The sequence below is a fragment of the Oculina patagonica genome, chromosome 14 (genome assembly GCF_052425735.1).
Source record: "Oculina patagonica isolate OP01 chromosome 14, crgOcupat, whole genome shotgun sequence".
Taxonomy (NCBI): domain Eukaryota; kingdom Metazoa; phylum Cnidaria; class Anthozoa; order Scleractinia; family Oculinidae; genus Oculina; species Oculina patagonica.
In genome coordinates this window covers 1,740,829-1,762,480 of record NC_135771.1, presented here as the reverse complement: position 1 = coordinate 1,762,480, position 21,652 = coordinate 1,740,829, and the positions used below count along the sequence as shown (strand labels likewise).

The 21,652-nt window shown below is 37.3% G+C and overlaps 1 protein-coding gene and 1 pseudogene across 1 annotated transcript; both read left to right on the top strand.

The window, feature by feature from the left end:
- The first annotated feature begins 2,334 nt into the window (after nt 1-2,334).
- Nucleotides 2,335-7,273, top strand: LOC144638954 (uncharacterized). The gene is made up of 8 exons (XM_078498230.1): nt 2,335-2,611; nt 3,018-3,306; nt 3,713-3,755; nt 4,243-4,425; nt 4,899-4,959; nt 5,369-5,647; nt 5,763-6,043; nt 6,344-7,273. The coding sequence occupies exons 2-8, from the start codon at nt 3,019-3,021 to the stop codon at nt 6,562-6,564; spliced, it is 1,356 nt and encodes a 451-aa protein (XP_078354356.1). The 5' UTR covers nt 2,335-2,611; nt 3,018; the 3' UTR covers nt 6,565-7,273.
- An 8,725-nt stretch (nt 7,274-15,998) lies between these two features.
- On the top strand, nt 15,999-20,934 carry LOC144639062 (uncharacterized; annotated as a pseudogene).
- The last annotated feature ends 718 nt before the right edge of the window (nt 20,935-21,652 follow it).

Here is a 21,652-nt window from a genome sequence, read left to right as displayed (position 1 = left end):
CTTCCAAAGAAATGGTGTTGATCTCCACATTGCTCCACATCGAAAGGTGTGGGATTTGAGTCCGATCAAGTTCTTTTACACTGAGGTGATAGTAAAAAGGCGAAAATGTACGGCAAACCCAACTCCCCCGCTAGGAGACGCAAAAAGATAAACTACGCGACTACAAGACAAAATTGTTTGGTTTCCGCGGGTAAAAATATTTTAGCTTGTTAACCATCCCCATAAAGTGTATCAAAATGTTTTAAGGTGACAGTTAAAAGACTGTGTCACGTACTTGAGCAATGCAAAATTAACACATGAGATATTGGCCGGCACCAAATTGAGTAAAATATTTCGCAGCAAGTACAACAGAAGATATGGATGGAAAAAAATAACCAACTGCTAGGCTGAACAGTTTTCGAAGTTAATCTCGTTTGTTTGTTACTATGTAATTATAACGCCGGGGTTAGATCCATAGACCGAATTTCATTAACATTAACTTTCAGCGAGTATTTGGCAAATTTAAATGAAATAGATTACACTAAACTCGGTCGTGACACAGTCCTATAAGTCTGCTTGCGAGCCAAGTACCTTACTATACTACCGGAAATATACATCGGTTTTATTAGTATTTACATGAGGTTTCCTTCAATTCGAAAGTAATCAGAAAAATAATTTAAATATCGTGGCATTGCTTCTTTAAAATAAGAGCATGCAATCTGCGATCAGGCGTCACTTTTATATTGGCGTCTCCTTCCTTGAGACTGTAGCCTGAAACACTGTAAACTAAATCGTTTTTAGCTCTCGACGGAGAATCCTTTAAAGTGAAAGGTGATATTGTAATTTAAAAGACTCTGGAACTGTTAAAAACAACTCAGCGAGAAACTAACTTTCAGTTCAAATAATAACATTTCACATAAATATTGAACGATTTCAAAACAAGCTATGCGTTGTTTTTGATAAAGTAGAATAAAGAAGTGGAGGAAATCCTTGTGAGTAACCACTTAAAATGAAAGTTATTGAACAGTAATTTCAGGTGTGCTGCTGTTTGGAAATTGAATTATTTTGTTGTTTTTTTTGTTTGTTTGTTTGTTTTGTTTAACTTATTTTGCATGAATACTTAAGCAAGCGATTGAATAAAGCACAAATAGTTCGTTATGAACAAACTGAAAAATTGGAATTGCTTGTAGTGGAATGGCGGATTAATTACCCTGGTAGTATAGAAAAATTGACGAGTTTTTCTTTGGAATAGCGAAATAATAGAATAAAACGAGAATTAGTTTTCACAAAACAAAATAATAGAATAATCGAAAATTATGACAATGGAATAATAAATACTTTTTTATTCCTTCAAAGCAACCCCACCCTCAATCCGTATTCTTTGAATTTACAGGTCATCATGAGAAAACAATAACATTGATTTTTAAATTAACAGTGAGCCATTATTAGATCTGGGAATAAAATTCACTAAAACAGCTGTGAGTCCACATATCAGGTGATGTGATATGTAATAACAGGATGTTTCACAGCTTCTGAACATATCGTTGATGAACAGCTTGAAGATCGTACATGACCATGCCTGACTAGGTACAATTTTGTCCAAAATAAAAGCTCTATACATTTTACTTCCCTTCATTACAAGTTTGAAAATTGTCACAAGAATCATTTAATATGCAGCTTTAGTATAATTTCCAGAGGTGAATTCAATTCTGATTGGTCGAAAAGCTCGGACTATGTCGCCATATTCACCGCGCTAGGTGGTGAATATTGCATCTCAAGGTTTGGCTACTAAGTCATGCCACGTTTTCCATCCAGGCCAGTGACCATGGCGGCATTTGCTGAATGAAAATTTCTCTCATTTAAAAGAAATCGCTCCAAATTGTTAAACAGTTTCAACGTTAAAGAAGAAAGGTATGAACTATGTATTGTTTGTTGTACAAACTGTTTATTATCATTATGTTCTATTGCTATATTGTTTGTTTTATTACTGATTCTTTGAATTAACTGGTTTGCATAAAAAACAACTACGTTGATTTTCAAATAAACAGTGAGTCATTATTTGACCTGGGAAAACTAACACTAAAGCAGCTGTGAGTCGGCATATAAGGCGATGTGGTGTATAATTGAAGGATGTGTCACAGCTTCTGAAAGTATCGTTAAGAGAGCTATCGTGGCCATGTAACTAGGCGATTCTGTCCAAAATAAAAGCTCCATAACTTTGATAACCCTGCATTACAAGTTTGAATTTTGTTACAACAATCACAGTTCGAAGCTAAAGAGGAAAGGTATCAAACATGCCTTGTTAGTTTTTACATACTGTTTTTTATAAATTTTGTTTTATTGCTAGGAATGCAAATGCGATAAGTTTAGATAATTTACATTTAACGACAGGCAAGATCGAACGCTGAAATGATGTTGGTCCCTAAATCGAGAGGTTTGGATGTTTGGTCTAGCTAGCCCTAAAGTGTACTTAAGTATTTTACGTTTTTACAGTGAACTCTTGACTGGTGAAAAATTCCGAAAAATGTACGTCAACTAACTTAGCTTATTAGTTTCTCCTCCCCAGCTAGGAAATAGGACAGGAAAGACACTACGACACAAAATTGCAGTTTGGTTTTAAACATTTCTTTAAGTAAGTGTATTAACGTACTGAGTCAGTTCTGCTTGTGAGCCAAGTAACCCATGTTGTTGTTGCTGGATAATTAAACTATTTACTACCTGGATGAGATCAAATGTTAGGACTCAGTTGATTGGAATGAAGTTTTAAGCCCTGTAGAAACCGCCTAAAATCGCTTTAAATCAGCAAAGTAGAGCACCGGTCACAGTGGAACAAGTTAAACACCAAAGAGACGCGCAAAAACTTTGTATAAAGTGCGTGTCCGTAGAGAGTGATTTCACTATATAGCCGAGTCAAGAAATCCGGCAGGGGGTTAAACTGACTTGTTTTATAACATGTTACGGTTCCAATATATTCTGTTCCAAAAATTCGCAAGTATGCACATAATGACTATTGACATTTGCTCGTTATCTATTTGCAGAATGAATTGGATCATAGCGTTATTTTGGTTGCCTTTCATCGCTGGATGCAGAATGACAAAGTTTGTTAAAGAAGAAGGTTTGACACTACAGAATCACGTGATAGCAACTGTTTCTGCCGCTGACCCAATAAAATGTCGCTGGGACTGTGTGGACACACCGCTGTGTTTCTCTATTAACGTGCGAAAAATGCCAACAGGACGGGTCACGTGTGAGCTTAACAATTCTACCAAAACCGCTGACCCACAAGACTTAATACCGAGAGCAGGAAGTCAGTACCAACAAATGGCGGTGAGCTGATCACTTCCGGTCTTAAAATATTAATTCTCCTTAGTAATCACCATACATCAGTGTAGATTAGTTTTGAGAATTGGGTGGTTTATCAGTACAATATTGTCTAGTTGATATCAAATTTTCTAAATTTTATCCTTAATCATTGAGTGTGTGTGGGATAAGACTTAGAAAAGCTGTCTCGAGTTCTTCAAAACTTTCAAGAGTGTGGACTAAAAGAAAAAGTTTTCTAGTTTTTTCAAGCGATCAACACTATATTTCTTTTTCTTCCGTTTTATTTGAGTTTTAGTGAGTAGTTTATAATAAATAACAGTCTATACGTACCCTTCGATAACGATGATTTTTTAAAATTGACAACAACGTACTTGCGTGCATTGAAATTTTTTTTTGTTCATTTCAATTTCAGGAAATTGAACATTGTACAGCAGAGTACTGTATCTACAAGGACGGTAGGATGTGCATATTACTACGATCCCTTTTCGAGGAGTTGTTCATGAGTTGTTAATGAAGTTTGTACTGTATTGTACAAAAGCATTTTCAAGGTCGGCCAGGGTTTTTAGGTATACGATATACAGGGGGATTTTATATTGGGTATACAATATTTTAACACGAAAATCGTGCCTTCATGGGTATAAAGTATACTGTGTTTTTACCCCCCCCCCCCCCCCGGTCTACCCTGCATTTCGTCGAAAGAACCCTTAAAAAATCACTTACTCACTTGTATTAAATTTTCAGTATGTAAACTTCAGTTAGCACGATTTCAGTACAGTTCATGTTACTATTAAGATACAGAACCAGTTCAAACTTAATTTCTAGTTCAGTACCCTAAATCTTGACTTTCATGTAATAAATGTAAAGCAAAACCATTATATTTTATTAAGATTTAAACATGCAATACACAAATTGAAAACTAAAATTATTTCTTTGCTAATACAGCTCTTCCAGATGGCTGGTATAGATTTGGTTCCAAACTCCTTAAATTGTTTCCCGAGAGAAGGACCTGGGAACAAGCAAGGAATTCTTGTCGGTCGATTGGTGGAGATCTGGTGTCAATCAACCACGAGTTGGAAAATGAGTTTATTTTTCATTTACTGGAGCAAACTGAAACAAACACAACGGGTTAGTATGTGATCGTATATGGCACCATGTGTGCATAATGGAACGGAAAAATTAAACTAATATTAACAAAAGGTCTTATCCAGTTAGCTGGTTCTGACAAGACAGGTAAAAAGGTTAAGGTAAAGTCTGCGTTTGAGCCTCGTGGCCCATCTTGGCCGGAGCTTGTCCCGGTTTCTGTAGCATAAAGCGAATAGGATTATTTTTACTCCTCCCTGGATTGGATACTAGACCATCGCAGGGTTACTCCCTAGCATTAAATTTGCCGACACGCCTTTATACACCTCGGTGGAAAGGTTGTTACTGATTAAAAGGAAATGGCAACGGTGATAAAATAACTGCCAGCATAAATATTTAGAAAAAGTCGCGCGAAAATCCAGCGACCGCAGTTGCTTAAAAAAGATTTACCTAATAAACTCATGGCTCATTAACATTATCCTTCACGGACATTTTTAATAAAATTTTACTTTAAAAAGGTAAGGACGGAAACCACATTATCGGCCACTGGACTCTGGATGGAAATGATTCTGATGTTAGGTGAGCAGAAAAAATTAAAAATTTTATTTAGTGATCGCTTCCACGGGGATCTCCTGGGTGTTTTACTGATTTATTGGGTATTTTGAGTCTTTGAGCTTCTTTGATGTGCCAGTAGTTGCATTGCCTTGTTTATAATAAATGTTGGCAGAGAAAAAAAAACTGAATAAAAAAGAAAGATACTTCAAATGTATTGCTCTGTTGTTTAAAAATAAGTTAATGAGAGAGCTTCCTTCGTAAACTACATCACTTTAATTAACATGACCTACGATGGACTCCACGTTATTTAGTTCTTCGTCGCCGTCAAGCCATGTGGAATATGCATACGTCATGAATAAAACATCATGTACCCTTTGTCTAGCATTTCTTACAATTCCTATAAAATGGCCGCTGTGTTTTATTCTTTAAACAGTCTCTTCAATGGAGCGAGATATGAACAGGAAGACGGTGTGAACTGCTTGTACCTCCACGGATCAGGCGCACACGCCACAACCCCAGCAGTGGACTTTGGAAATGCAAGTCTCACCATTGCCGTCTGGGTGAAACTGCAGAATCCAGACCCTCCTTCAACTATTTACTCATGTTGGACTAACCATTCAAAGCATTTTACTTTCGACGCCTTCAAGTCATCAAAGCTTCGTTTCTTAGTTTTAAATAACAAAGAAACATTTCTTCCGTCGATGATACAGGGGTAAGGCATTCGTTCACATCTTCCCGTTTAATTTTTATACTTGACTGCAGAAATATTGACCTTTTAGTGGAATAGGAAAAGAATGAATAACACATCAATTTACACTGTTTTCCAGGTCTCCACCAATCGACAAATGGTTTCATGCCGCGGCGGTCTGGGACAGAAACGCAAATGAGACTTACTTGTTCCTTGATGGCAAAAAGGTTGGGACCCAGGCTGTGCCGAGCGACACATACTTTCGGGATAATGACTGTTCATTTTATGATATTGGACTAAGAAGGGCCCTCGATAGACATCTGAGGGGATTTTTGAGAGACTTAATAATTTTTGGAAGAGCTCTCACTGGTGAAGAGCTAACTAGTATTGCCGCTGGGGAAGAACTTACTGGCATTGCAGGTCAGTAACAAAATTAGTAATCTATTTAGAAAACAACAATATCATATTCATCATGAACAACAACAACAACAACCATTTTATTAAAATTGCAAGACAAAATAGACTATTACTTTAAGGGTCCATGCGATTTAATGGTAACTTTCTTTATATCGACTTTCAAACAATTCCTTTATACACATTACATAGCTCAATTTATCTCAGTCTTTTACGTTAAAAAAAGGTTGTGCTTGTTTGGTGCATTGTAATTTTCCACTCAAAAGTAACAATACACAATCTAGTATGTGTATTAATCGTTTGCAGATCCATTTGGTGGAGTTTGGATCGGTCTGAATGACGTCACCACGGAAGGTACTTACCGTTGGCCTGACGGTAGTCACGTGACCTACACTAAGTGGTCCTACAATCTACCAGACGACCAGAATGGTTACCAGGACTGCGTGAGAATGACAGTTGATGAAGGGGCCTGGGACGACACTAGCTGTGAAAAACAACTTCCTTTTGTTTGTGAGAAGAAGACTTGAATTGTTTATCAACTTGAACTGATCAAAGAGAGAAGGCAAAATTTTAACTTAACTGATTTTAACCGACTTTGAGTTTTTTGTAAGCTTTTCTGAAAGTTTCTTTCTGTAACTTTGTAGTTTAGACAATATATATTTGACTCAATCAATGATTGAATTATAACCAAAAGCCTCTGCGTTCTTGGTGATATGTCACTATTAGTATAGTTACACCGCTGATATAGTTAAATGCCTAGTGTGTCTAAATAGCGTTATATCAATGAAAGCTTTTGAACAATATTTTCACGTGGTGCTGTATATTAAGCTGTAGAAATATAGCCCGAACATGTGATCATTCAAATCGAATAGATGAGAAACTGTATAGTAACCTCCGGGAGGGACTGTCACATGAAAGGATGCTCGTAGGGAAGTTTAAATGAAACCTTTAAATTACACCACTTTTAACTTCTAAAAGATACCATTTTTATGCCTGATCGGCCTGAATACTTGTAAGTTAGACCAAAACCCATAATTTACATCCCTAAGCGAGACGATGAGCATCCCCCTCCCTTTCATATTGGCGTCTCCTTCCTTAAGACTGTAACCTCAAACACTGTAAACTAAATCGTTTTAGCTCTCGTCGTGGGAATCGTTTATAAGAGTGAAAGGTGGTATTTTAGTTTTTAAAAAAGACTTTGCCATATTCAAGACGCGTACGGAGCTGATAAAAGCAACTTAGCAAAAGACTAACTTTCAGTTTATATAATAATATTTCACATAAATATTGAACGATTTCGAAACTTCTGCGTTGTTTTTTAATAAAGTACAATAAAGAAGTGAACAAAACCCGAGTTGTGGGTGACCACTTAAAAAAAAGCTACTGAACAGTAATTTCACATGTGCTGCTGTTTGCAAATAAAATTCTTATTTGTTTTGTTTAACTTCATTTTGCATGAATATTGAAGGAAGTGAGTATAAGTGAATAAACTAGAACTCCTTCGTTAAAAACAAAATAATTGCTTGGAGTGGAATTGCGAATTAAAAACCCTGTTAGTTTAAGAATAATGAGTTTTTTTTTCTTTGAAATAAGGAAATCTTAAAGACGGATTTAGAATATATAGCCAGTAGCGGAGAATTAACTTTCACGAAACAAAATAATAGAATAATCAAAAATTATAACAAGAAAATAATATTTTTTTTCCTTTAAAGCACCCCCACCCTCTTGTTTACAATCCGTATTCTTTGAATTAATAGGTCATCATAGAAAACAATAACAAATGAATACAGAGTGAGCCGATTATTAGATCTGGGAATAAAACTAACCGAAGACAGCTGCGAGTCAAAATATAAGGTGATGTGATGAGTAATAAGAGGATCTGTCACAGCTTCTGAACATGATGTTTTGGAGAATATTGAGGCTGCCATGTAACTAGGAACGATTCTGTCCGAATTAACAGTTCCATAACTTTAATAATCTTTCATGACATGTGTCAAAATTGTAACAAGAATTTTTTTTTTTTTTTTTTTTTTTTTTTTTTTTCATTTTATTTTTTATTTATTGTTATTTTTTTTCATTTATTTTTTTTTTTATTCATTTTTCATTTTCATTTTTTTTATCATTTTTTTATTTTTATTTATTTTTTATTTTTATTTTTTTTTATTTTTTTTAATCATTTTATTTATTTTCATTTTATTTATTTAGGTAGCTACAGTTTCAATGTTAAAGAGAAAAGGTATGAAATATGTATTGTTTGTTGTACAAACTTTTTATTATCATTTTGTTTTATTGCTTTATGGTGGTTTATTGTTGTATTCTTTGAATTAACATGCCATCATAAAAATCAATAACATTGATTTTCACATAAACAGTGAGTCGTCTGAATTGTTATTACATCTGGAAATAAACATCACTAAGACAGCTGCGAGCACATACGAGGTGATGTTCGGATGATGTGATGTGGAATAAGAGGATGTGTTCATAACGTTGATTACCCTTTATGAAAAGTTCCAAAATTATAACGAAAACCATTTATGCAGCTACAGTTTCAACGTTAAAGAGAAAAGGTAAAAATAGTATTGTTTGTTGTACAAACTGTTTATTATCATTTTTGTTTTATTGCTAGGGAATTAATTCTTTGCACTCGTTCCAGCAAAATGTTTTCTGCATGGAAAACATGTGTAAGAGTAATAGTAAAGATTTATGCGTGTCCAATATCACTAACAAAACATTATTCCGGAAATTAAAAGGAAACTTAAAGACATAGTTGCTAAAGACTTGCTCGTCGAACTTTTAAGAACCCATAACATAAGTTACATAACTGCCTCTTCTCAAATTACTTCCATGTTTGTGGGTAAGTTTAGATAAGTTAAAATTTTGAGAACAGGCGAAGTTCGAACGCTGAGATGGTGTTGGTCCCGGATCGCGAGGTTTGGGGCTAAAGTCAGGCGAAAGTATTTAAATACTTATGTTTTGACACAATAATACAAAAGTTTGTATTAAGCGGGTGTCCGTAGAGCGGTGTTCTACTGTACAGCTGAATAAAAAAATCCGGCAGCATGGTTTAAACTGTTTTATCGTACGTTATAGTCCCAGTATATACTGTTCCAGTAAAACTTAAAACAACAAGAGACCGCAAACGATAACGCTGCTAACGAAGAATCTACTTAGAGATCTAATCAGCAAATATATAAAATAATGACAACCAATACTGCAAGGCGGATCATACTACATGAAAAGTAGACTTTGCGAGACACCGCCACGAATGGAACCGATACAGCAGGATTGCAACCACAGACAGCTGTTTCGTCCTTATTGGGACTGTCCGCGGTTGCAATCCTGCAATCTTGTTTGTCATTATTCTGTTCCGACTCTTGTTCGTTATCTTTTTTGCAGAATGAATAAGATCTTAGCGTTAATTTGGTTGCCTTTTGTCGCTGGATGCAGAATGACAAAGTTTGTTAAAGAAGAAGGCGTGTCCCTACAGAATCACGTGATAGCAACTGTGAATGCCGCTGACCCAATAAAATGTCGCTGGCATTGTGTGGACACACAAATGTGTTTTTCTATTAACGTGCGAAAACTACCAACAGGACGGGTCACGTGTGAGCTGAACAATTCTAGTAAAACCGCTGACCCACAAGATTTGATACCAAGCGCAGGAAGTCAATACCATCAAATGGCGGTGAGCTGATCACTTCCGGTCTCAAAATATCAATTCTCTTTAAATAATATATTTTACATTTCGAAAATAAGTTTCAGAATATGTTGGTTTATCAGCACAATATTGTCTAGTTGATGTTGAATTTTGTAAATTTTTACCACCAGCATGTTTAAAATTTACATTGATATTACGGGGAGAAATTGGAACTGAATCCTTAATCATTGAATGTTTGAGCTCAGACTTTCGAGGAAAGCTGTTTTGAGTTTTTTAAAACTTTAAAGAGTGTTTGAAATTTTGTTTGTTTATTTCAATTTCAGGAAGTTGAACATTGTACAGCAGAGTACTGTATCTACAAGGACGGTAAGATGTTTTTATATTACTGCCATCCTAAAGGGCCTGCATGTGCACAGTAATGTGCAAAACTATTTTGCCGGCAGAAACCCAAAAATATTAGCGTCCTACTCATGTATTTCAGTTTATAAATATTTCTGAACTTAGCACGATTCCAGACCAAATTACTAATTAATTACCTTAAATCTTAACTTTGAAAGGCAAAACCATTTGCAATACAGAAGTAAATAACTAAAATTATTTGTTTGCTAATACAGCTCTTCCAGATGGCTGGTATAGATTTGGTTCCAAACTCCTTAAATTGTTTCCCGAGAGAAAGACCTGGGAACAAGCAAGGAATTCTTGTCAGTCGATTGGTGGAGATCTGGTGTCAATCAACCACGAGGAGGAAAATGAGTTTGTTTCTCATTTACTGGAGGAAACTGAAACAAACAAAACGGGTTAGTATATGATCGTATATGGCACCATGTATGAATAATGGAATGGAAAATTTAATCTAATATTAACAAAAGACCTTATCCAGTTAGCTGGTTATGACAAGACAGGTAAACTGAAGGTATAGTCTGCGTTTGAGCCTTGTGGCCCATCAGGCTGGAGCTTATCCCGATTTTAGTAGCATGAAGCGACTAGGAGTATTACTACTACACCCTGGATGTGATGTTAGTCCATCACAGGGTTACCCCCTTGCATCAATTTTGCCGATACCCGTTTATACACCTGGTTGGGGAGAGGTTTTATGGGAGTAAAGTTTCTTGCCCAAGAGCACAACACAATGACTACTCCCAAGGCTCAAGCCCGGACCGCTCAATTCGAAGTCAAGCACACTAACCATTAGGCCACCGCATGACAAGGCGGGCCTTTAGATTATTATTTTTTTTTTTGATAAGTACTTTATACTGTATCTTTTTTTGGAGGGAAAACCAAACAAAAGTACACAGTTCTTCAGAACACAACACTTGATTATACGTGCACACCTTTAAGATCATAATAGTCTGCAACGTAGATCATGTATTTATCAGGCGAAATATAAAACTTCAAAACTCAGCCAGCCAGATTTCTAAAATGAGCGCGAGGTTCACTGATTAAACTTAAATGGCCACCGCGTGCTTCAACTATAAAATTATGAAATAACTGCCATCAGCTGGTATTATTAACAGACTTGCTTTTTTAAAAAAAGTTAAGGAAACAAACCAGACTATACGTCACTGTATTCTTGATAAATATATAACTATATTAAGTTTAACATTATCCGTCACGGACATTTGTAATAAAATTTTACTTTAAAAAGGTAAGGACGGAAACCACATTATCAGCCACTGGACTCTGGATGGAAATGATTCTGATGTTAGGTGAGCAGAAAATATAATTTATTTAGTGATCGCTTCGACAGGAAATCTCATAGGTGTTTTAGTGATCTCAGCTCAGATATGTTTTCTATCGGCCCCCCGGGGGTACTCCCTATAACGGCCTATACGGGGAGGCTCCTTCCGAAAGGGGTACCTTTTTCGGGCTTCAGGTATATAAAAGGGTAGGGATTTCGCGAGTTTAGGTATTATGAAAGGGTAGGAAATTCTGTCATTAACATATTTAAAAAGGCCTTTAAATTAAATATTTCGAACAGACACAATTTATGGCTGTATCGTCTTAATTTATTAAGCGCTACATCAAAATGTCAAAAAAACGTCCTGTTTTGAGTATGACAAGTATATGTCGTGTCGTGTAGGTATATGAAATGAGGTACCTTTTTTCAATAAAAGGTATACTAAAGGGGTATAATTTCTGTCAAAATGGTATATTAAAGAGTAAGAGGTTGGACCTCGGGGCGGAGCCTCCCCGTATAAAACTTTTTTGAGTACCCCACCCCCGAGCTATCGGCACTCTGTGGGTCTTCGGTGGGTCAATAATTGTACTGACCAAGCTTATAATCAATGTCAGAGGGGGAGAAGACAAAACTAAATGGGAATGGAGGATATACTTCAGAGGTATTGCTCTGTTGTTTTGTATTAAATTAACGAGTTGCTTTCTTCCTAAACTACTTTTATAAAAACATGGCCTTTGATGGTCTCCACGTTTTATAGATCTTCATCGCCTTTACGCCATGCAGAATTTGTATACGTCATAATGAATACCTTAGTTTTGTCTAGCATTTCTTAAAACTCCTTTAGAATGACGGCTGTGTTTTGTTATTTAAACAGTCGTCTTTTCAATGGAGCGAGATACGAAAAGGAAGACGGTGTGAAATCCTTGTACCTCCACGGATCAGGCGCGCATGCTACAACCCCAGCAGTGGACTTTGGAAATACAAGTCTCACCATGGCAAGCTGGGTTAAACTGCAGAGTCCAGTTGAACAGGTGTCATCTATTTACTCATATTGGAGTGATTCAAAGTATTTTCTTTTTGACGCCTACACCTATGGAAATTTTCCTTTTAGGGTTCGAAATGATAAAGGAAAAAACCAACCCTGGCTTAAAGAAGGGTAAGGCATTCGTTTGCATCTCCCTGGTTTTAATACAGAAAGACTGTCTCTTTGGTAGAATACGCAGGAACGAATTACTCATCGATTTTCACTGTTGCATAGGTCTCCACCAATCGACAAATGGTTTCATGTCGCGGCGGTCTGGGACAGAAACGCAAACGAGGCTTACTTGCTTCTTGACGGTCAAAAGGTTGGGACCCAGGCTTCCAGGATATAAATTCCTATTCATTTTATGACATTGGACTAAAGAGGGACGTTTCTAAACCATTTAGGGGATATTTGAGAGACTTGATGATTATTGGAAGAGCTCTAACTGGTGAAGAGCTTACTAGTCTTGCAAATCAGTAACAAATTTAGTAGTTTATTTAAAAACAATTGTGAAGGCTCAAACAACGTAAATGTTTAAAACAGTGAAATTAAATTGAAAATATAGCTTCACTCTATGCTCTGAGTGGCATAGAAACAGCGCAGGTTTCCCTTGATTTTGATGGCTACTTTCTTTATCTCAACTCAAATATTTACTTGTATACACTTGACATAGCTCATTTTATCTTCTTTAACTTTTAAAATGTTTCACAAGAAAGTAATAATACTCATTCTAGCATGTGCATTAATCGTTTCAGATGCATTTGGTGGGGTTTGGATTGGTCTAAATGACATAACCAAAGAAGGAACTTATCGTTGGCCTGACGGTAGTCACGTTTCCTACACTAAGTGGGCTTCCAACCTACTAAACAACCAGAATGGGTACCAGGGATGCGTGAGAATGACGGTTGATAAAGGGGCCTGGCACGTCACTAGCTGTGGAAAAGAGCTTCCTTTTGTTTGTGAAATGATGACCTGAACTGTTTGTCAACTTGAACTGATCAAGTTACAAAATTGTCACTTTATAATTTTGTGCCAAACTTTCTGTAAAAATCTTATAACTTAGAAAATTGAAGAAATCAATCATGGTGTTAACACCAAGAGCGCCTGTTGTCCAGCTGATATCACCATAGCAACACCACTTAAAGGAGCTGTGTCACGGATTTTAACCAAATTTAGACATCGGAAAATGGCAACCAAATTGGGTAACTTTAAATTCTAATGCCCTAGAGAAATTCTTGGTTGAAATAAAGCTATGATTTCGTCATTAAGATCCATAGAAGTGATTTCTTCGCAGATATTTAAAGTTTCATGGCAAGTATTTGGCAAAATTTTATAAAATAGACTAAATTCAGCCGTGACACAGTCCCTTTTAATTTTGGTTCTAAGTCAATGGATGAAATCAAAGTGCGTCATCATTCAATAACAGCTATTGAGCAGCATAGTTTCACGTGGTGCTTTTTCACTGTTATGCGGTTCAAGGTTGTTCTAGAAGGCGATGCATTATGGGCAAAACTGAATGATGAAATGAGTTAAAGTTGAATTATAATGGATTAGCAACCCTGGCTTTGAAGAGAAAAAAAATTGGAATATACAAAATTCGATTTTGAATCTTGGGTGTTACCATTCAAGCAGTACCTTCATGGTTTGCTGTTGTAAAGTAAATCCTTTTAGTTTTCCACCCGGACGTCCTTAGGAGTGAAAATATATATTGATACTCCACGAATAAAAACAACTCAGAGAGAAACTAACTTCCAATTCAAATAGTCAAGAATTAATCACATGAACGCAATAACAGAATTATCGAGAAGAAAAAATAAAAAACAATTCAATAATAAATATCTTTTTATTCCATCTAGCCTACGAAGATTGTTTATAATCCGTGTAATTTGAATTTAAAAAACATAATGACAAAGTAATTAAGCCATCGTTATATCTGAGAACAAATTAACTGAAGCAGCTGTAAGTTCACATATCAGGTGATGAGATGTGTAATAAGACGATGTGTCACACCTTTTGAACATGATTTTATCGTTAGGAAAAACTGTGGCCATGTAACTGAGAACTCAGTTTATGGAGGGAAATGGTCAGGAAGCCCGTATGTTGTATGTTTTTGCTTGCTGTTTTGGGGTTTGACCCTGAACAAAACCTGACAAAATACAATAGGTGGTTACGTGTGTTCATGCAACTAACCAATAGAAACATTGCGATTACGTTAGTCATGCATAGTGTATGAGCGCAAAACAAAAGATGTGCAGGGTCGAGGAGCTTCCAACATCAATCTTGGCTAATTTGTTTGCTCCTTTGATGTTTGCCGGGCTTCCTAACCATTTCCATCTATCAACTATGAGGACAAGTTCTAAAATTTCTGCAAGAATCATTTATACAGGTATGATAATATTTCCTGATTATTGTAAGTTCCTTTCTTTTTCGGGAATTGATTTTACTCATTTTTTTTTATAAACGTGTGCACAAGAGTGCCAACTTCTAACTAGTCAGAATAAAGGGGGGTTGCATTTTGAACATACAGAAAAAAAAAATTCGGGCAAATTATCAAACGAGAGCGCTTGGAAACTGAAAATTTTCCATTTTGCAGGAATAACTAGATGAGCTTTTATTACCTTCTAAAATCTTGAAGGCAAAGCTTAAATAGGTAGCATTTTTCATTTGGACGATTTCAGGGCTTATAACCGGAATTTTACGGTATGTTCAAAACACAGCGCTTTTCTTAAACCCTAAGAAAAAACAATGATATATAGAAAATCCTTCGAGAGATTTTTGACGTTAAAAATGACTAAGACTACCGCTCTGACAGCACCTGCAAACACCATCTTTGTTTCAAACTGTTTCTCAGAAAATCGGACCCCGGAGAAGTACGAAGTACAAAGATTAGTTAAAGACAGGTGGACGTGATTCGGTTGGAGGTTTGGCCTTCTGTTTTGCGATGAGAGACATGCCAACGTTTGGAAAATTTCAAAACAAAAACGGGTCCCATGAAGTGGGGTCAAACTAATTTTAAGCCGATTTGATCACTCACCCATGAATACCTTTCACCAGAAAAGTTAGAGGTAGGGTTGTTTTTGACCATTTCCAAAATTACTCGAAACTTACTTTTTTTATATATTTTTTATCTTTGCTCTTAGACAAGATACTTTGGTCTAGATATGAATTGGAATTTTCGAGAAAATGTAAGAAAGACTTTATTAACTGACTTCCTTTGTTGACCTTATCCCCCAGATAAGAAATATAGTGCAAAAGTCAAAACAGAGACAAATGCATGGTAAACTAAAAATTAATTTGCTAACTTTGACCATCTTCATTAGTGTGCAAGGGTTATGTCTGCTAACGAGTTCTATATTGTGCTAGAGGTGTAACAAGCCCCAATTTTCGAGTATGAATTATCATATCGTAAGTATCGTACGAGCTGATTCAAATGCCCACTATTCACTTCTGTCGCCATTTTCTTTTTCTTTGTTTTATTTCAATAACAAGGCCTTTCTCTTTTTCTTTTCATTGCTGCCAGCAATTAGCTTCTAATAGTCATAACGTTGTGTCAGGCCTCTCCGTCAATTTGCCGTGGTGCTAATTGTTATCTAATTATAGCATGAAGTGGATAGCGTTATTTTGGTTGCCTTTCGTCACTGGATGCAGAACGACAAAATTTGTTAAAGAAGAAGATGTGGTTCTACAGAATCACGTGATAGCTACTGTTTCTGCCGCTGACCCAATTAAATGTCGCTGGGATTGCGTGGACACACCGCTGTGTTTCTCTATTAACGTGCGAAAACTACCAACAGGACGGGTCACGTGTGAGCTTAACAATTCTAGTAAAACCGCTGACCCACATGATTTTATACCAAGCGAAGGAAGTCAGTATCAACAAATGGCGGTAAGTCATTTATTCTCCATACTCGGTTGCTACTTAAGTTCTCGGTCTCAGTAATAAAACTCAGTGGTATTATGAGAAGAAGTTAAAACTTAATCAAGTGGTTCCAGGGAGAGCAGTATCTTTTTGGACACTATACTCTCCAATGAAGGAGCTTACTTCGTACGTAATAGGTATTCCAATGGTATGTATAAAACCCGTTTTCTTTGTTTTAAAGTTTGTTTATTTCAACTTCAGGATATTGAACATTGCACAACAGAGCGATGTATCTACAAGGACGGTAAGATGGTTTCACTTTTCTGTAGTGTGATTGTGATGTGCAAATCATCACAGCATAGAACCTTGAAACAAAACTCGCCGCCATACATGTTACGTTCTTATTCACATTTTGAACCTGACACGTCAATTTTGTTCATTTTATAATTCTTATTCAGATCGATCCTTTTTTTAACAAAATCGCAAATTTTCTTTAAGGCTTGGCATTCAACCAGTCAAAACTTAAATTAAGCAAAATTTTAAGCAATTTTTAAAAGTTATATATTTGTAATGTCGAAATCCAGTTAAGCAGGTTAGTCTTCTTTTTGGTTCACCTGACCGTGGCATACACGAAACAGATTTAAACCAAAGATTGATTTTCGGGAACGAAACACGTTGGTTAGTTAATTTCAATTACTAGACATTTTAGTGCATAGCACTCGCTGTGCATAGTTTTGTAATTTGTTCGCTAAAATTATGCAGCCATACCACCCACTAAAATACTACCTTATAAAGACATCTACCGTATTTACTCGAATAAGCGCCGCCCCCGAATAAGCGCCGCCCTCGAATAAGCGCCGCATTCAGGACAACAAAGTTAATAACCCCCCCCCCCCCCCCGAATAAGGCACCGCAGTCCCGATGCGGCGCTTATACGAAGAATTCCGTATAAACAAAAATAGCACTACAGAGAAACGCTGAAACAGCCTTGGAAATTCGTTTTCATCAAAAGCGATGTTTCGCGGTTCAAAGTTATTATGTTTTACCTACCACTCGCCTATTATTTTTCCTATCCAAAATTCTAACAATACGCAGTTCTGTTAACGTTGTGAAGGCCGTGAGCAGTCGGGACAGCAAGCGAAACTACTCTCTTCCGTAAGAGACGAATACTGACAATCAAAAGACCCCTCTTTTAGTTACTGGATAAGTTTCGTTTAGATTAGATTCTTTGCAGCGTCCAAATTTTAAATAAGCACCGCCCTCGAATAAGCGCCGCAAATACGGTATTTGTTTTTATTACACAGTTCTTCCAGATGGCTGGTATAGATTTGGTTCCAAACTCCTTAAATTGTTTCCTGAGAAAAGAGCCTGGAGACAAGCAAAGCAATCTTGTCAGTCGATTGGTGGAGATCTAGTGTCAATCAACGACGAAGACAACCACAAAATCCCAAACATTTCTATTTTCCTTGTAAACAAGCAAAAAAAGTCCAAAAATGAGTTTATTTCTCAGTTACTTGACAAAATAAAAACAAATACAAAAGGTAAGTACTGACGTAAAGTTTATGAAATAATTCATATATGTGAACTGCGGATGAGATGTAAAGTGAAGAAATGATCCTCGCAGTGAATTGCAATTGAAAAAATTTCAAAGAAAAATAACAGGAAAATTCTTCAACGGGATTCGGAATTCGAACCCGTGACTTCCGCGATACCGGCGAGATGCCTACCAACTGAGCTATTGAAGCCACACATTGGAATCGAGGTACTATTCATGTGCGTAAAGAGGGAAATGTTACCGAGACTTTTAACTCAAAGTTTGAATGCCAGAAACTTGTCCTCGTGACAAGACAGTTGCGCGCGCAGACATTTTATTGATAGTCCACTGATTTCATGTGATTAATGATTTCTAAATATGGTCACCGCCAGCAAAGTACTGAGGTTACGATTTAAATCGGGTCGCATGCGCATTTCACAGCCTTTAGGCCTAAGTATCGTTTCCAGTGCACTTATGTTGTCTTCTCAACATAGCTGCACTGTAACATGCGTCCATAAACACTCGAAAAAACGTAACTGATAAGCAAGACGGTTTGAAGTTGCTGCCTCTTCCTCAGTGCACCGCTATACGCGCGCACTTGATGACAACAGTGCGCCCTCGTACAGTTTATATACCAGGCATTTAAGGGTGGAAATATATAGAAGAAGACGAACGGAAATTCAGCAACCACATTGCTTGAAAAAGGTTTACCTGCTAAAACGCATCGCTCAACTTTATCAAGTTGACATTATTATTGAACGTTTATTTTAATAAGGTAAGGACCATGAGGACCAAAAGGAGATTATAAGCCACTGGACTCTGGATGGAAATGATACCGATGTGAGGTGAGCAGAAAACACATCAATCATTGTATCGGGTTGTTTCTTCAATTTTAAAAAGTATATTTCATTGTTTCATGACGGGTTTTAAAGGCAAAGCCATTATGAAACATGCCATTCGAGTAACCTGTTCCAGGCGCTCGGTTAGTTGAGAAGCAACACGAAAAACAGCGAGCGAAATAAACCCCAAACAATTTTTTCCACTCGCCTTTCTTCCCGCCGCTAATCCTCCCGTTTTACGCGCTGCTTCCCAAGTAACTGAACGCCTGGAACAGGCTACGTCTTTATCTCTCGTAGAGATTATTCAAAGTGAGCTAACCGCCGACCAGTTAGCTCAGTTGGTAGAGCGCCGGACTGTCGTGCGGGAGGTCTCGGGTTCGACTCCCAGACCGGACCAACACAGGGTCTTAAAATAACTGAGGAGAACGTGCTGACTTTGCAATGACATCTGCAAATGGTTAGATGTTTTAGTCTTCTCGGATAAGGACGATAAACCGTAGGCCCCGTCTCCTGCATCTTCAGGGTTATGGTCAGCAGGGAACGTTAAAGAACCCGCACACTTACCACAAAATTTAGGGCACGGAGTTCCTAGTGTTGTGGTCTGGCCTATTTCGCATGTATCCATGGGTTGGGTGGTGGGACGAGATAATATACATGGACGGATAGCGGCTGCCGAAGGCGCCTGATATGCTGATGTTCGATCCGATCTCGTCCCGTAACTCTAATTGCGAAGCGCATAGAGCTATAGAAGAACCATTATCATCATCATCAAAATAATTGCTGTCTTATTCTCTAAACAGTCTCTTCAATGGAGCGACATACGAGGAGGAAGACGGTGTGAAATGCTTGTACCTTAATGGATCAGGCGCGTACGCCACAACCCCAGCCGTGAGTTTTGGACAAACCAGTTTTACCATCACCAGCTGGGTCAAACTACAGAGTCCTGTTACACCGCCCTCAACCATTTACTCCTATTGGATTAATCCATATCATTTTGTTGTTGAAACTTACTACTATGAAAAACTTCGTTTCATAGTTAAAAATAACAAACGGAAAGACAAACCATATATAAATGGCGGGTAAGGTTTTCAAATTATGTAGTATAACATTTGTTCAAAGTATATTGCAGCCGACACTGTCTACACGTAACTTCATTCGAAACTTGCCATTTATCTGAAACTATGACATTCACCTTTATTACTCTAGGAACTTTACTTTAGGATTCACCAAACGCGCTTCTTACTACAAAGTAGGCAACCATTAATTTTTTGAAGTGGTGACTTTATTCTGCTTTTTTATAACGTAGCATAAATATGTTATTGTTCATACGTCCTTTTTATACTAACAGAACCTGCATTGAAGCAGCAATCCTGTAACGATATGTTTTTTACTGTTATTATTATTATTATTATTATATTATTATTATTATAATTATTATTAAGTAAGAATAACGCATTAATTTACATGTTAACGTATCCTCTATTTATTAACACAGGACTCCGCCAATTGATAAGTGGTTTCACGTCGCAGCGGTATGGAACAGAACTGCAAACGAGGCTTACTTATTCCTTGACGGTCAGAAGGTTGGGAACCAGGATTTGCCGAGTGACATATACCCCATGTATGATAGTTCCCGTTTAGTTTATGATATTGGAATAAGGAGGGACCTCGGTAAATCATTGAGGGGATACTTGAGAGATCTGATGATTATTGGAGGAGCTGTCACTGGCGAAGAGCTATTGAACATTACGGGTAAATGATAGCTCTTGCGTGTTTTATGCGATGTTAGGGTTTAAACCCGGGGGGGGGGGGAGGGAGAGGGGGAGGGTACTCAACACTATTTCGTACTGGGATGCTCCGCCCCGAGATCTAAACTCTTACCCTTAAGATACCATTTTTGACCTTCGATAACACCTCCCTTTCTCTCCTCTTTTATGTAGTTTCGGTTTCTTTTGGAGCTTTTGTGGCCTTCTATAGTCAAGAAAATAGATAAATGCTTTGTCAAGGCGCGCAATAACTACAAAATGTCTAGGTTTATCCAAACATTAAAATATACTTTTAATGCTTGCAGATCCAAATAACGAGCCCGCTTGATGGAGTGTGGATCGGTCTGAATGACGTTACTTCAGAAGGAACCTTCCGTTGGCCTGACGGCAGTCACGTGACCTACACTAAGTGGGCTTCAAACCAACCAGACAACGAGAATAGTTACCAGGACTGCGTGAAAATGACAGTTGATGAAGGGGCCTGGGACGACACTAGCTGTACAAAACAACTTCCTTTTGTTTGTGAAAAGGAAATCTAAACTGTCATAACCTTAAATTGAACGAGGTCAGAAGGCCAAATTTAAACTTCATTAATAATAACACGAGTGCATTAATAGCATTTTGCACCTGCTTGCTTAACTTGCTGGGTAGTTCTTTTCACAACATTTGCTTTTTTAATCATAAAGAAAAAGTCTTTCACGAAGTTATATAAAAGCTGATGGCCACCACAGAGAATACATTGATTTTATCTTATGAGCTTAATGCTGGGTACTAGTTAATACTGTGGTAACTGCATTGCTATTTGCACTTGAGTAACCGCGAGATAGTCTAAAGGGCGCGAGTAGCGGGTCGCGGGTAGATTGTCGCGGGTCGAGGGTAAATTGTCGGCAAATTGCTCAATTTTTTGTCCACTAACTTTCAAGCTATTGTTATTGTTATTCTATTATCTTCGTTAAGGCAGTTTACTTTTAAAAAAAAGTAGAAAGCTGCCACCCGCGACAATTTGCCCGCGACCTGCGACAATTTACTCGCGACAAGCGCCGATTAGACTATCACAGTAACCGCCACTGCCGTAAAGCCGTAGGGGGGGGGGGGGGTACTACCTTATATACGCTATACGGGTGTGTGCCACTGGATGGCGTCTCATTTTTGACCTTACAGGTCTGTGATGGAATTCCAATTTTGATCTTCTAGTCTGAGATGAGGTCGCTTAAAGGGGGAAAGTTTTTTCTAAATGAGATCGTTTTGAAATTTTGG